Raw genomic sequence first — 16,910 nt, forward strand, 5'->3', positions numbered from 1 at the left:
TGGTCTTGTTGAACTTGCAATAGACAGAAATGCACACACACACACAGCACATCCATTCATATTTAATATTATATTTTTTCATATTAGATGATGAAACTGGCTATGAAATTGGAATATGACTTCATGTTAAAGAGAGTTCAGAAAATGATTTCATCTTTTACTGGTGATCTTCTGTTATGTTCAGACAATGTGGTGAATGACGAACGCAGCACGAAACTCAAATCAAATCGACTGCGTGTTTTCAGGAACTCAAGACGACTGCGGCCCCGTCCATCCAGGCCTGCCCCTTCCCACCGGGTCACAGCAATATTTGCTTTCGTTGTTGAATATTTGTGGGGATTAAAGCCCGCGGGCCTGGGAGCGAAGGGGGTAGTCGGAGGCTGCACTGGGCAGGATGAGGGCCGACGTAGGGATGTTGTCGTTGCTGCGGTAGCGGGCAAGGGGGCTGTCGGTCAGTGCTGCTGGTCGGTCACAGCACAGCGGCAGCATGTCCAATTTGAGCTTCGGCACAATACTAAGAACGGAGAGAGACAGTGGAAGTGGCTACTGGGGGGTGGGCGGTGGGGAGGGTTGCCGTTGCGGCCCGAGTCTAAACCCAGGGGATTAATGGGGTGACTTCTTCTCTGGAATGTTCCGCTGACAGCCAAGACCCGCCCACCCACAGCTGCCTGCCACAGACAGACAGGTGCATGGTGGAGGCCGGGAGGTAAAGGGGGGGGGGCATCACAGAAGGTGAAAGGATGCAGAGGAAGAGGAGACAAGCCTCTGTAGGCGGCCACGGGCTGGTGAGTGCATCGGTAAACAAGTCGGCTCGAAGCCTCTCGCGAGCCTCTCAAAGCAAACATCTCCGTCGACCTCCGGAGGGTGTTTTTTGTCCATCGCGAGGGCCACGGCAAAACAAAACGGATGAATGGGAAGATGAATTGCAGGGGAATCAACTCCAAACAAATCAAATGGTGATGACAAGTGCACGTGTTTCATATTGAGGAGTAAATCTTTCACATCACGGCCTCGAGATAACAGAGTGAAGAAATCAGCTTCGGGTTTTTCGATACACATTATTTTCAATCTGCTGTCCAGCGAAATGAGATGAAACGGCGTTCGACCCCGATGTCGAGCCCCCGCCCCCCACATCTGGAACAATGCTTATGCATCTGAATCCAGGTCCAGTCATTTCAACAGTGCGGTGCACAAAAGTAGACATGGCAGCATTGAGTGACACACACACACACACACACACATGCACAGGCACACGCACACGCACACGGACACACACAACACACACACACACACACATGCACAGGCACACGCACACGCACACGCACACGCAGGCACACACACACACACACACACACACACACACATGCACAGGCACACGCACACGCACGCACACACACACACACACACACACACATTCACTGGGGTGAATTCATTTATCTTGCCATAATTTATGTTTGGGAATGTACAAAAGCCTGCCTATGCGTGCGGTGTAACCTTAAGTATTATTTTGCAGAAAAGGGAGACAAGGGATTAATTTTCCTCCGCCACTATCTGCCGTGTTACATTAAAGTTGGTATCGGTAAACACGCCGCGGCCTAAGCACCATCCTCGGGTTGTGTCTGGTAGCAACAAAGGACAATAAAGTGAACTTCTGAAGCAACCCCAGCGCCGCGGAGGAAGAATCCCTCACACGGTGTCCCTTTGAAGCCGGGGAGATTCCTCTGCTCAGAGCGAGGGAGATTGTGAGCCTCCAAAGATGTTTGATTGATAGAGGGCTCTGTGTAATCTGACTCTTTGTTTTGCTTCTCCCCTCTTGTGACCTGCCCTGTCATGTCTCCCCAGGTTTTTCGCGAACCAGGTTAGTCCTTATCAAAACATCAGGTGAACAACGGAGCGCGGGGGGTTCAGGGCCGGGGGGGTGGGTGAGGCAGGGGGGGGGTCTTTTCTCTGGGCTCTGGGACGTGATTCTCCAAAAGGCTGGAGGTGATGGTGCCAAGATCACACCAGATTCCAGGTGTGAGCGCCAGGGGAGTCAGGGCCTCGGTGCGAACCTCCTGATAGCTGACACGGGCTGCGGCCAATTCAATATTTGCTCGCTGTGTAATTAATGGCGGCAAATAAACTCTCTGTCAGACATACTTTGTGGGTTTTTGGTTTGTGTCCCGTGAAAGGACGAGTAAGACGGGGGAACGACTGGCGAGTGAAAAGACATTCTGGTGTTGCACAAGGCCTCGCAAAACTGCACAAGGCCTCGCAGCCTTTGCAATTACACAGGATGCGTCGTGAGCCGGCCTTGAGGAAGACGTTGTTGACAAAGCAGGTGTGTCTGCGCCCGCCCCACCATCCAGCCTGTTTTGGGAAGATCATAAAGGCATATGTGCGGACCACCGGGGAGGGCTTGGTACTTTCCCTGGAACTCTCTGTCTCTCTCTCTCTCTCTCGCGCATCCTCTCTCTCTCTTCACTTCAACTTTCTCCCTCGCCCTCCGTCTCGTTCTATCAGTGTGTGTCTGGTTCCAGTCCTCCGGTTACTGATGCCATGAGAACCAACGTGAGGCAACAACTTCAACGGAACTACTGGGACAGAAGTGGGCTTGCAACTGGTGCTCCGACGTTCAGAAGAACTATCTGTGAACATAGGAAAATGCATTTTGCTATTAAATCACAGCATGGATACTGAGATATACTGTTGGCACATATTTATATACCACTTCCCCACGTGGCCATTTAGAATCGTCACTCTTTCAGTGTTGTGACACATTGATTGCACAGTGACAATATTGCAGCTTACCCATGCACAGGAATTTACATGTAGGCTGTGGTGGAAAAAAAACAAGGAAGAGATTTTACTCTGTCATCGACAGCGATAACTTCATAACAACACATGCCGTGTGTTCTAGATCCAAAGAAAATGATGATTTATATTGAATAACAATGAGAGCGTGTAAGCACACAGAACGTGGTACCTGCGTCAAGCTACCCCCACACACACACTCACGCACACGCACACACACACACTCACGCACACGCACACACACACACACACACACACACACACACACACACACACACACACACCACTCTACACTGTTCCCTCCTCCCTCCACCTGGTTCTCATGGTTTTCTAATCTTTTTTTTTTTTTGCCTCAGTTTCTTTTCTTTTTCTCAGTTCTGAATAAGGTGATTTAATAAATTATTAGATCTGTCCAATCTACTAATCATGAAAGTCTTATGGTCACATTGTTCCAACCTTGCAGTCAGCCGCTGTAATCCGCGCTGAAAAGCCCCTGAAAGAGGCTCTTGTTGGCGCCCACCCTCCCCTCAGCCAGGCTGGAAAATGTTAGATGTTGGGTTATGTGAATGTCCACTGTCAGAGGGGCCACTTAAATGGCATTAGTTTTGAATGTCTGTATCACAGTCTTCAGAGCCGGCTGAGAGTCTCCATTCTGCAGAGCCCGGCACCGCTCCAGGTGTGGCAGACCTGAAAATGGGCCTGGGACTTGTTAGAATATCACTGTTTGGAAGGACGACTCTAAAGGGAACAAAGTCTCTGGCACAATTGCTGATTATTTGCCCAAAAACCTTGACTCGTTTTCAACCGTAACCGGGTAAGCGCTCTCGCGACCGCCGTTGGACTTGAGAGACGCAGCGGGGAGCGGCGGGGTGATGAAACCTTCCTTCGCGGGAGGACAGGCAATGCAGCAGACTGCAAAGCGTGTTATGACAAATTAGACAAGGCAATTGTGTCAATATCACGGCTTGATGATTACACACAAAGCACTTCTTTGAGAGCAGAGATGGGTTTTTTTTGTTTTGGTTTTTTTCCTCGTTCTCTGCCCCTCGACTGAGCATTCAGTCACATCCTTTGAGTGCAGTTACTGGGTAGCCGCTGACACCCCCGACCCATAACCAACCCATAACCCTGTAACCCCTCCAACACCACCGCCATCCCTATCAAAGGCTTAGTATGATATGCAGACAGACAGAGGGAAAATGTGATCTTGAAAAAAAAGAAAAGCAGAAGAGGAGTAGAATAGAAAGTGGGAATATTATGCCAGAAGCCGGTGGAGTGTGAGGGAACAGCGTTGAACAGCCAAGAGAGTGTCAGGAATTCCCACATCGTGAATGAAACAAAAAGGCTGTCTTTTCCGCCAAGAAAATCCTCCGCCAAAGAACAGAAATTCGGCCGAGTTCGCCTGCCATCTCGACAGCTTCTCACTGACATTCTTCTTACATTTCCGACAGGAAAAAAAAAAAAAAAAAGATGAGCAGCGAGGCAGAAAGCAAACAAACCTATGTACAAGCATTCGTCTCTATTTTCGTAGGCGATGCTGATTTTAAAAGGCCGTCCCCGAGGCGAGCGGAGGAGGGCAAGACGCGTCGGAATCACTGGGGGGCGGGGGGGGGGGGGGGGGGGGGGGCTGCTGTTGACGGAGGCGGCGTCCAAAATGTCAAAGTAGACGTGAAGCAGAGCGGTCGCAGGTGTGGCTCCAGGCGGCTGACGCCAAGCCCAGCGCACCACGTAGCGTCTGCATGCCGTAGGACCCCCGCTGGCGCCAACCCACCAGGACCATCACCTGCCGTGAAGAAAAGTAGGTTCTCTGTTACGAGGGGTCAGTGCTCCAGACATTTTGCATGTTAAGGAGTTAAGAACCGGTTCTGTGCTTTATTCTGTGACATGGAGGGTTGTGCCTAGGCTGGGGGGGCATTTAGGTCATTTTCTTATAAATATATCACTTTTTATCAGATATCACTTGTTCCATTTGCAGTTATATGTTATGGAAGGTGTCAGGTATGTCGTGGGCCTAGTTAAGACAGGTTTCACCGGTACAGCAGTTTGGAGCAAGTCGGACAATTTTGCCCCGTCCTCCAAGACTGGTGGACGACCGGCCTGTTCTGCCGACCGCTAATCTTTATTTTCTTGGAACAATGGCGGCAAGTGCAAAGCCTTGACATTTTTTCTTCTCATCCTTCACAGTGGTTTTATTTTCCCAACAGCCAAGCAAACACAGCCCCCCCCCAACCGTCCCAGACACCCACGCCCCCCCCAGCTCCATTCCCTCTGAGGATAAGCTGTGGTTGGGCCTGACATCCCAGGTAATTTACTAAGTCAACACAGAGTGAAGAGGGCCCGTGTGCTGCAGAGAAAGCGTCTCTGTGCTGGAGGCCTCCATCCCTGGGGAGGAGCAGCTCACCACAGAACAGCTCCAGGGCTGCCATTGGCCAGAGAGAGGGACGGGGGGTTGGGGGAAGAGGCGGGGGCGGGGTAATTATCCCTGACCTTACCTCTAGTGCAGGATTGCGGTTTAAATTAGCATTTCACCTTTCCCAAAGATTGCAAATTATATTTTACGTGTTCTTGTTGTGTGCCAACCGCATATATAAGCTTTTATTCTTAAGTGGCTAATGTGAACCGCTGCTAATGCCCAGAACGAGGAAGAGAAATAAAAAAGCGACAACAGCAGATACACTTACGTGCAATATCTTGTCGGTGTAATATCACCGTATGCACTACGCAGCGATGGTTTCCCAAAACTCAATATTTCAGTCTGAACGTCATTTAACACGCCGTAGCTACTCTGTTGGATGAGAGAAACTTAAACCAGCATGTGAAGCAGCATGTGAAGCTTCCTTTCTCAAAGGCTGTATTGACTGCATTACAATATGCACCTCTTACATCAACTCCAGTGAGTTAAATACCCTGTCAACAGTTTTGGCGCGTGGTTAATAGAAATTCTAATTATATATACCTGTGTTGTCGAGTAATGGGACGACATTGGTGTCTGGTGTTTCCTGGCAGCTTTTTCAGGAGAGGATTCCAGGCGATGGATCATTAGTAGACAGGACGTCGACGCTGTGGAAAGCTGGCTATTGCATTTTCTCTCGACTACATGAAGCAAGTATATCATCCTTCCAGGAAGTGTACTCAAGCTAGCGCATACACACACATACACACTCACACTCACACTCAATCACACTCACTCACTCACTCACTCACACACACACACACACACACACACACACACACACACACACACACACACACATTTAAAAGCAATATGCGATTTAAGAGCGCTTTGCCCTCTCAGCAGGCTGCTCCTTGTGAAGGGGTCGTGGTAATCATTCTGTTTGCTTTCCCATTAGCTCTCTCTTCAGATGTGAGGGCGACCAGGGTCCGTTCGCTCCCTGAGGAGAGATTTTCACTACTCTCCGCACATATTACAAAGAATTAACCTCACGCATAAACACGTGTTGGAATATGGGGATTTTAAAATAGGATAAAAAAAGAACATGGGTATTGGAGAATAATTCAGAAGTTGTAAGTCTTTGATGGAGAAGGTAAAGATTGACTGGTGATTATGATTATAAGTCAATCATTATGCCAAAATTAAAAGATCAATCCTCAGTATGGGCTGATAGTTTTGCACCTGGAAGAGGGAACATTTGTGCATCGCTTGTAGCAGAAATGCTTTATATGTTCTAACTAACATTTCAGTGCTCCCTCTGGTCACTACATGCATGACAGAACACATCTGAATTACATCCCGTCAGCCTTGATGTCCTGTCCATGGAACAGAATGGGGATAAGGCACACCCTTGCCAGAGCCCAAATTTGACTCCATGGCGAGGATACGAACACAGCTCTCACTCCAGTTGTGTAAGGACCAAATGACGCGCAACGGTGGCCCCGGTACCCAAGTACTCCCATGGTATCTGCACCGATACCCATTGGGGCTTCTTTCAAGTCCGTGAAGTACATTTAGACTGGTTTGGAAAATTTCCATGACCCCTCAAGGATCAATGAGAGTGTCAACAGTTGGTCCGACCACCGAACCCGTCTGCCAATCCCCTGGTACTGTTTCTGGCATCCACGTGACATTGAAAAGGTGTGACAGCCATGATAGCACCACAACAACCACAGCCTTTAGCATTTCTGGGCGGATCTCGTCCACCCCTGGCACGTTGCAAAGTGCACAGTATCCCCAGAACACTCTGGCACTTTCTCTTCCACAGAGACCTCGGGTTTAGGAGTTCCTCAAAGTATTCCTTCCACCTCCCGATAATATCCCCAGTCAAGGTCAGAACTTCCCCACCCTTACTAAAAACAGGCATCGCACTGGACGCTTTTGATTGGCCTGCAAAGCAAAAGGCGAGAGAATCATTCAATTCACATAAACAATTCAGTTTATTTATTTGAGTATTCCAGGAATATTGTTTTGGGTGATACTCTGAACTGCTATTGTAATCTCAGTTAATCAGGTCGCAGATACGTTTAACACGTTGAAAACATGTGGTCAGCAGACCTTCTTGTAAGTTTTCAATTTTTCATATACTTTGTGTGTTGCAATAGTCAAGAGGATACGCTGGCCCTGAGAGCTCAACACACTGCAACGGAGAGAACACCTGCAAACAGACAAAACACAAGCAAATTATGAAAAACACAACTGCATTAACAGAAAACACAACCGCATCAACAAAAAAGACAACCACATCAACAGAAAACAAAATCGCATTAACAGAAAACACAACCACATCAACAGAAAACACAACCGCATCAACAGAAAACACAACCGCATCAACAAAAAGAACAACCGCATTAACAGAAAACACAACAGCATCATCAGAAAACATAACTGCATTAACAGAAAAGACAACCGCATCAACTAAAAGAACAACCTCATTAACAGAAAACACAACCGCATTAACAGAAACACAACTGCATTAACAGAAAACACAACCGCATCAACAGAAAACACAACCGCATCAACAGAAAACACAACCGTATCAACAGAAAACACAACCGCATCAACAGAAAACACAACCGCAACCGCAAAACCACATTACGGAAGTGAACCACACTGGATGCATTGATTTATCTGCAATAAAATATATTAAATTGAATTATTTTGTTTCTGTCATTATATATAAGAATTTATACAAGCAACAACCTGGAGCCGCAACTATCACAGACCAGTCTTGCAACCCACAAGGTTTGAATCGTTCACAAACTTCACCACAGTATCACAGAGCCGGTAGGAGCTGTTTTCTCTTGAACATCGTACTCAAATGGCTGAAATAAAAACTGTGGATTGATAAAAAAAAGTTGTTTTTTTCTATTTATTCATTGCATGGAGGAAGCAGATGGAGGATGATTAGAGACACAAAATAATTTAGTTTAAAGTATTTTATTGCAAACAAATGAGTGCATCATTTCCGTAATTGTGTGGCTCACTTCCGAAATGTGGTTTTGCAGTTGTGTTTTCTGGTAATGCTGTTGTGTTTTATGTTAATTCTGTTGTGTTTTTTTGTTAATGCTTTTGCGTTTTCTGTCAATGCAGTTTTGTTTTTTGTAACTTGCTCGTGTTTTGTCTATTTGCTTGCGTTTCCTTAAGTTGCAGTGCGTTGAGCTCCCAGGGCCACCGTAAGAGGAGGATCAACAATTTTTATAAACATCAGAGAAATTTGAAAACACTCTTTGCAATTATTTTGTTGTATACATGATTTGTCCATCAATACATAATGTGTATGAATTAAATTTTGTTCAATAAAGGGGGGGGGAAAGTGGACGGCTGCCTTCCAGCACACGGCTCATTTCGACCCTGTGCCTTTTATATCACAGTATTTGTATTTCGTTTTTTTCCTGGTCAGGAAAGCCGAAGTTTCACATTGTATTGATAACTTGTGTTCCATTTATTGTTAATCAGCAAGTAATATTACGCTATTACGTGTTATTTATTGTTACTTACTTACAGGTGAATGCAATTCCAGGGTTGAATATTTCTTCTGAGCTCACTCCATGCCTTCTAAACTATCATCCTGCTGCTGGCTGTTCTGTCTGGAGTTAACAACCACAGCTCCTCTCAGGAGTTGCCAAGGACATTGGAATGAAGACAGTTCACTTCCACCGGCACGTCTCAACGTTTCAATATCTCCACTGTCAGAAACATCACCAGAAAATGGGAGATTTAGAACAGCTGAGGGGAAGCCAAGGTCTGGAAGACCAAGAAAGATTCCAGATAAACTGGCCCAAAACCTGGTGAGAAATGCTCAGAAGCAGTCACACATCGCTGCAAAACAGCTGCAGAAAACAGCAGCGGAGACAGGTCCAATTGTTCACTGGACAACACACTTTAGCCAACAAAGACAAGGCAAAGCCGTCAGAAGGAAACCTGACCAGAATCAATTGCTTGCATTATAAGATCATTCAGTGGTAAGTCGCACTTTAAAGTCAGAGGAGGGAATGAGCCGAATCAGTGGGCATGCAGCAGGCAATATCCACAAAAAACTGTATTCTACAGTAGAGTGCCCCTAAAACCTCCATTCATTAGATCCTGTTCAAGATCATAACGATCGCTTCATCAGATTAGCGCTCTCTATAAAAGCACACAGATTCTGAGTGTTAGTCTCAGGAAAAATATGGATTTCAATATGGCTCCTTTTAGCCTGGAAAGGAGCAGAGTAATTTACTTTGGTGTAAGTGCTGCGAGCGTCTGTAGTCATCAATCACTGAACAGCAGGGATAGTACAGTGGCAGGACTTGGCCATCGTGGCCACTTGGCCTTCCAAGCTGTCGCCTACTGAATTGTTTACATAATCTAATATTTGATGGCACAAGAAAGCATTCATGCCCCCTTTTGCGAGGTTTTTATTGGCTTTTAATATGAGATGTATTTATGTGTGCCTCTCCCAGTCCTCCAATCTTGATATTTGTGTTTGCATGTTGTTACTGCGTTCTCATTTTAATTTTAATTTAATTTCCATTTAACCCCCGAATGACTGTCTCCTAAAACCTCCCCAGTAGAACTGAGTGAGCCGCCGGATGGCACAAGCCCTTATTCCTCTATGGCAAGCCCCTATTCCACGTTTGTTACTGTAGGCATGGATATGCTGGCCCCTGCGCACCCAAACTGTGAAGGGGAAAAAAGTCTGTGTTTGCACGTGTAGGCGAGTCGGTGCGGTTGAGTGATGTCAGCCAGTGTTTCCAAACCTTTTTAACTCCATGGTTTAATAATCCAACGGCACACCACTATCCCTTTAACCTTTAAAGCACGTCAGAAACATGTATAATGGTGCTTATCATTATGGCCTGCTAATAACGATGCGAACCATTCCATCATAGCAAACGTGTGTTTAAGTGACTCAGAAGTCGGGAGACACTCTGGCAAGAGGGGGCAAGCGAGTGCACTGACAAACCGAAAATAATTACCAGATTATGGACTCATTTAAAGTACAAGGCAAAAAAAAAGTCAAGGTAGCTGCCACAATTCATATTACAGATATATTGACAGATTTACCATTTGTATTCCATCAAAATAATTTTGATGTGACACTTGTGAGAATTCCATTCAAAACTTAGAGCTGAACCGACTCTTCAGACTTCAGCCTTGATCTTGCAAAAGAAGAGAATCATTTCCATTCATCCTTTTTTTAAGTGAAATTTGACAGATTTTTTTTACTCACCCCTGGTGCACCACGGCACAGCGGTTGCAAAACACAGGTGTGAGGATGAGGCACCACAGGGCACAAGGTGTATGTCAGGGTGGTGATTTGCATTAGAACGAGTGATACATCACAAACCATGCCCCCAAATCTCAAGACAGATTTGTAGATTGTATTTTTTATTTATGTTTTTCCAATTTGTATTTATATTTATATTTTATTGTTTATATTTGTGAAGTACGACACAGAATTCTTTACATATTCTTCTGCCATTATATTCTAGCCACATACATTGCATACGGGGGGTTGGGGTTAGGGTTAGGTTGTTTGGGGAGGAGCCAGCCACCTCCGCCCAGCACACATTGCTGGGTGGAGGATGCGCTCGCTGCTATACTGGAGGTTCCCCTCCCCGCAGTTGTCGCCTCCGCACATTTTAGGGTTGGGGTTAGGGGTAGGTTCGGGCTAGGGAAGTGGGAGGAGGTGGGATCCCCATGTAGCAAGGCCCTCGCCGGTTGGGTTGTCTCGGGAGGAGCCTACCTATGGCTGGGTGGAGAATGCACTCGCTGCTGCTGTGCTGGGTTAGGCTTTAGGTTAGGTTCCTGGATTGGTTCCTGGATTAGAGATCTTATTTGATCACATCTTCTCTTTCACTATCCACAGTGTTATCTTCACCTTCATGAGAAGACACGTTGGTTGCGCTTTTCACCGCAGCAAGATGTTGCCACCGAGGGTTGAGCAGCCACGGTGGACGTGAGCACGCGAGACGCCGTTCTCTGCTCCGGCACGGTGACGGCATGGACTGTGGCTCATGTTGCGCAGCCTTTTATTTTACCGAAGTTTAGCGATGTGCCTGCTCTTCACCAGCGCCCTTCTCTTCTCCTGCAGAATGGGGGGGTGGGAGAGGCTCTTGCGCAATGACCCACAGCACAGAGTTTACATAGCTCAGATAGCCGGGGAGATACCGAGGCCACTCACTGCACGGCTCCCTGTCGGACAAAGAGCTGATAGAGAATAATCAGCAATAGTGGTTTCAACTGGTGGAGGCGACGGTGGTGGTGGTGGTGGGGTGGGGGGGGGTCCCTCCTTTGAATTGGACCTCACAAGATCTCTAGGATGCTGTCTCAATACGGGAAAAGATTCTATCAGAACAGGGCCTGCTCTTGGCCCTGTTTCTAAAATGAATGTTCCAGTTACAATGTCCTCTTTATGCCACAGCTTGTTAAAGTTTACGTATGAAAAACAGGCTCATAAATGTGGTGTTGTCCAGCGTTATGAGGCGCTCCTGCTCCTCCACGAGATGTTATTCCAATGTGCAGAGCAGGATGAATAAATGGAGACCAATTCATCCTGACATTGCAATCAATGCAGCAGCCATAACACAACATTGGCAGGAGGTGACTGAACACACAATTTAAATCGAATTGGGGTGGGGGTGTGGGGGGGTACTTGATAGAGAACAACACTGTAAAACTCAAACAAATTGGATGAAAAAGATGAAAAAGAGGATCTCAGTTATATTCTCGTCTCACCTTTCTTTTGTCTTCACATCAGGCAAAAGGGAACTGAATATACTGCAAAAGCGTGGGGTCAACAAAGAGGAGCATGGCTAACTTCTGTTGATTTGGTTAGTGGATGTTGAACCTCACGTGATCCTGGTTGACACACATTGAGACGTAGTTGGTAAGTGTCTCGTGCGAAGCTTTGAATTGAACAGACTGGGTGAAATAAATGACTCACTCAGTCAATTCCACAGAGTCCTGTTGCAGTTCACGACTTACGATGTATTTAATTAGGAAGGTGATTGATTCTGTTTGTGTGTGTCCTTTGCTAAGTGAGGATGACGCTTTACAAATTAACGGTCAGTGGGTAGTTAGCGGTACGCTGCTAGTTCCTATAGTGCGCAGGGATTTCCACACCGTCCAGAGAGGTGACAGGGTTCTGCGGTTGGCTCACCACACAGAGCCCTGCTCTGTCCCAACCTGCCGGGCCTTGGGCTCCCTGCGTCAGTCCGGGCCTTGCAGAGAAGGGCTACATTATAGAGCCTTCAGCTCGGCCCTTTCCCCTATAGTTCACAACCCTTTTTTTTTGACCTTGCGAAAATATCGACAGTTTTTTTTCAGGCTTTTTTTTAATCTCCCAAATGTAGAAAGAAGAAGAAGAAGAAAAGAAAGAAACAGTCTTTATTCGTCACGCAACACACCACACTACAACACATGCTTGCACACACACACACATGCACATGCTTTGATGGTGGCCGGTGAAATGGATTCTCTGCTTTTGAACCATCCTGGCTTGTCCTTCCTCCGGGGCCACAGCCAGGAGCAGTGGGCAGCGTACGTGGACGCGCCCGGGGACCAGGTGATAAGTGTCCATCGCTGGTCAGACCATGATGGTGCATGTTTTTGGTGGGGGTCCTTACTGACGTGAGGTGGAGGAAACCCCATGTGAGCACGGGGAGAACATGCAAACTCCACACAGAAAGGCTCCTATTTGGGAGATAACCCACCGGAGCACGGTGCCAACAGCGCCCCAGGCGGGAATCGAACCCAATAATCATACGTTGTAGCTCTTGGCGGGGGCCTCAGGGAAACACATTACCAAGTTATGTACAGTAAAACATCCCCTGCTATCAGGTACTCCATCATATTCAATTTAAATATGGTGAGGCATTCATCCAGATTTGGGACACCGATTCAACGCTACTGTGGTGTGTGGGTGGAGTGGTTTAAGCAGCCACACCTGTCTTGTATCTAGGTAATTGGGTCCAGGACCGGGGGTGGCTATACGCCTGTTGTTCGTTAGAGCAATCAACGAGCATGACGTATCTCCATCCTCTGCCGGCTTGTTCCATCTTGCCACTCTCTCCAATAAACTGGAGTGTTTTTGCAATCACTGCCGGTGTCTGTGTGTACAATGACCTGGTACGTTTCATCACCATTGCTTGTGTCTCTGTGTCTGAGGGCCCTGAAAAAGCCACCCGTGCGGCAGGCGGAACAGCCACAGTGACATTAAGAAATATTTCTGCCAATAAATTCTAATCAGAAGACCGTATCGTGAATGATTACTAACTACTGCGATTGCCCTGAGAATCATCGTGCGTATGTGGGCAAAATGGCTGGTGGAGTCGATCAACATCTAGTATGTTCAAGTGTGGTTCCGGATTCGCAAATGACCACTGTGCCGCTATGCAGGATCCAATGTTGCGTAACTACAATCTTGCCACACATAATCTCAAAGTTCATTGCCTAATCCCTGCCCTTTCCCTCGAAGGAGAGAAAGATAAACTATTTATCTTGGAGTAGAAATGTTTTTGATTTTTTCCTTTTTTGTTTTTGATTGAATGACACATAGACTTGTTTGATATTTTGAGTTAGATATTTTATATAAATTAAAAAAAAAAAAAAAAAATATATATATATATATATACTGTATATATATATATATACAGTATATATAGATACTGTGTATATATATACTGTATATATATATATATATACACTGTATGTATATATATATATATATATATATATATATATATATATATATATATATATTATTTTTATTTTTATTTTTTTTTTGGACCGTTTCTTGTTTCATTGGACCCCTCTTGAGGCCTGTGAATAATTTTCTGCATTAAGCTTCTTTGAATTGCTATAAAATTGAGATGCATCTTACAATTCCCTTCATGGTGCACAGGGCTCTAAAGTGGCTCTGGGAGTCTTTGTTTGTGAAATATCAAACAAACAATAATCTGGCACTTTTGATGAATGTAGCTTTTTATTACAAATGTTTATGGCAATACCCAACAACAGTCCTGTGTGGTCCCGTGCTGAATAAAACAAACTCTTACAGTCGTCATACTGCTTGCCTGCATATTGCAACGTCCTTAAATTGCCTCTGTTTGATGAGGAGAGGAATAAAAGACACAAAGGAATAAACTGGGTCTTTGTCATCTCGACGCTGCTGAGGCCAGGTGTCTCGGACCAGCACCTGGGGTGCCAGGGTCAGTGGAGGTCAAGCCTGAGGAAACACGCTTGCCTCACAGTGTGTGCCGGGAGGTGTCTTGAGTAGAGTCTCTGTGGCCAGCTGTGTTGGTGCTGTCAGCCTCATCCACCTCCGCTCCATCTCCTCCTGGTCTATGTGGAGCCCCTCAGTGAGGGATTAGCACATCCAGGGTGTGTGTGTGTGTGTGTGTGTGTGTGTGTGTGTGTGTGTGTGTGTGTGTGTGTGTGTGTGTGTGTGTGTGTGTGCAGGGGGGGTTCCCCTGTGTAAATGGTTCACGTGCAACAGTTCAGAGGTCATGGCAGAGGATAGCATGCAGTCTCCTTTTCCAGCGTAGACTGATGAACTTTGTCCTGGTGAATTATTTTGATTGACCCAACTTAAGGGTGAAAAAACATGGAGTCCAATTAGCTTGTCTTGTCAGAGCGACATAAGATTGCCTTGGTGAGAAGAGAGAGCTGCAGGCTGTTTTGGTTTGACTTGACGGGTGGTGGAGGTGCTGGTGGGGTGGAGGTGGGGTGTGGCAGTCAGTGTTTCAGCAGCAAGAGCCCTTGTCTCTTGGAAGCGGGGTGCTAGAGCGAGACCGTGCCCTGTTCCACTTGTAAACGTGGAAGAGGAGGGCGTTAAACGGCTCTGGCAGCTGTGTGAGTCCTTATTTGACAGATGACATTGCTGCACGGATGGATGGTTTCCAATGCCGCCCTTGGGGTGTTGGCGATTCGGTGACACGCCGCACAGGTGCAGTGTGCAGTGTGCTGTGCAGGTAGCCACCGGAGCTTGGATGTACTTGCACTCTACGCCAGAGTTTCTCAACCTTTTCGGGCCCATGACCCTCGGTTTGCTCCAAAATCCTCACAACCCTGTGACAAATTGTAGGCGTCACAGGTGTTAATTATACTTAATGGCCCTTGCGCCCATTCAAATATCTCACAATATTTAGCTCCCTCTTCGGTCTCACTTTCCGTTCCAAAAGTGCACAGGTTTACCAGTGGTCGCCATAGTGTCCATCTATTTGGGTTTTTGCGATGCGTGCGCAGTGTGTATATACACTGATAGTGGGGTGAAGGTGTTTACATGCCACGATAAATCAAATGGTTGTGCAGAAATCCAGGTCTGATGATCGCGTTGAGTTTGTGCCCATTTCAGGCTTAACTCAATTAAGATAATTAGGGTAAGGTGTTAACATGACAGTTGCAATATTCAGAATATTGCCATAACCCGATTATGACCGCTTATTCAAGTGCATGTGAATGCAATGAGTGGAATGCATCCCTTACAGTCAAACTTTGACAAGTCCAGTCCAGTCAAGTCAGCTTCAAAATCCTCCTCAAGACATGTCAGGTGATCAGTCATGGTTGATACTTTGATGAGGATATGAAATGGAGCATGGCCAGACTTTGAAAGTCACTAAGTTGCCGGATGCATATGTTTTTTTCCCTGTAAAATGCTTCAAGTTTCCAAAGGCACATCTTCTGATCTGATCACACACTAATTGCTATTCCCTCAGCTCAACAAATTGCTCCAACAGCCTTCCCGACGGCCACCGTGCATCTGTGTGAAGGAGGAAATCATCATTCTTGATGATGTCACTGCACAGTTTGGCGAATAAACTTGCAGTTATTGTCTGTGGTTTGATGTAGTTGACAATGTTGATTTCCATTACATAACAATACATTATACAATTAAGCATTTGTCCAAAGTGACTTACACTTCAATGCAATTGACTTCAATAAAACAACCAGGACAATGATCAGTTCATTTGAGTCCAGTTTTTCTGCCCTTTAGGAATGTATTTAAAGTATATTTTTAAAAAGGATTATGCGGTATTTTCGTTGCACTTCAACATTTAGGATTTACTGTAAAATCGAACTCCAGCTCTTTCTGCAGAACTTATCCATGCAGACGATGTCTCCCCAACCACTTGTCCAAATTCTGCGCAACTTTTCTTTTGTCAGCACAAAATAAATGAGTTCACACGCAACTCCAACAGCGATCCGTTCTTCACCAAAAAGCTCCATTCGTTTTGTTTTTTTTGGTTACTTTTGGCTACTTTTGGCAAAGCCACATGGAAAAATTACCAAGTCTCATCAAGTACACGTTCGTCTGGGACGCATCATGTAATAGGAACACCGCTGCGTTTGCAAGACAAAAAAAATGCAAGCATATAGATCGTGAGAGCTTGTGTTGTTATTGTTGTTGTTGTTGTGTGTTGTTCGGCGCCACACACTTCCACGCGCTTCCAGCCAATCCCTCCTGCCCTACCTGCTTTACTTGCTTATTGCTTGCTCCCTTCACCCCCCTGCACCCACCTGTCGGGCTCTACTTTTCTATCCAATACGGAGATTCAAGCTCCAATACTATCTCATTAAGCATGCCTATGTTATGCAGTAGAAACCAGACACCAACTCAAAGATGCTAAACAAATAAAGTTCATGTTAAAGTAAATCTAAATGTTGTCTGTCAGAATTC

The 16,910-nt window shown here is 46.0% G+C and overlaps 1 protein-coding gene across 1 annotated transcript in view; it reads right to left on the reverse strand.

Moving 5' to 3' along the window:
• Nucleotides 1–339: 339 nt before the first annotated feature.
• LOC307242136 (high affinity choline transporter 1-like) overlaps nt 340–16,910 on the reverse strand; it is a gene marked incomplete at both ends in the record, with an annotated part of 43,542 nt that continues 26,971 nt past the window's right edge. The window contains 2 exons of the mRNA XM_080016471.1: nt 340–514; nt 11,272–11,318. Of these exons, the coding sequence (XP_079872597.1) occupies nt 340–514; nt 11,272–11,318 (222 nt within the window). The remainder of the gene's footprint in view (nt 515–11,271; nt 11,319–16,910) is intronic.

This window comes from Zeus faber (assembly GCF_960531495.2).
Source record: "Zeus faber genome assembly, chromosome: 16".
In the NCBI taxonomy this organism is placed as follows: Eukaryota; Metazoa; Chordata; class Actinopteri; order Zeiformes; family Zeidae; genus Zeus; species Zeus faber.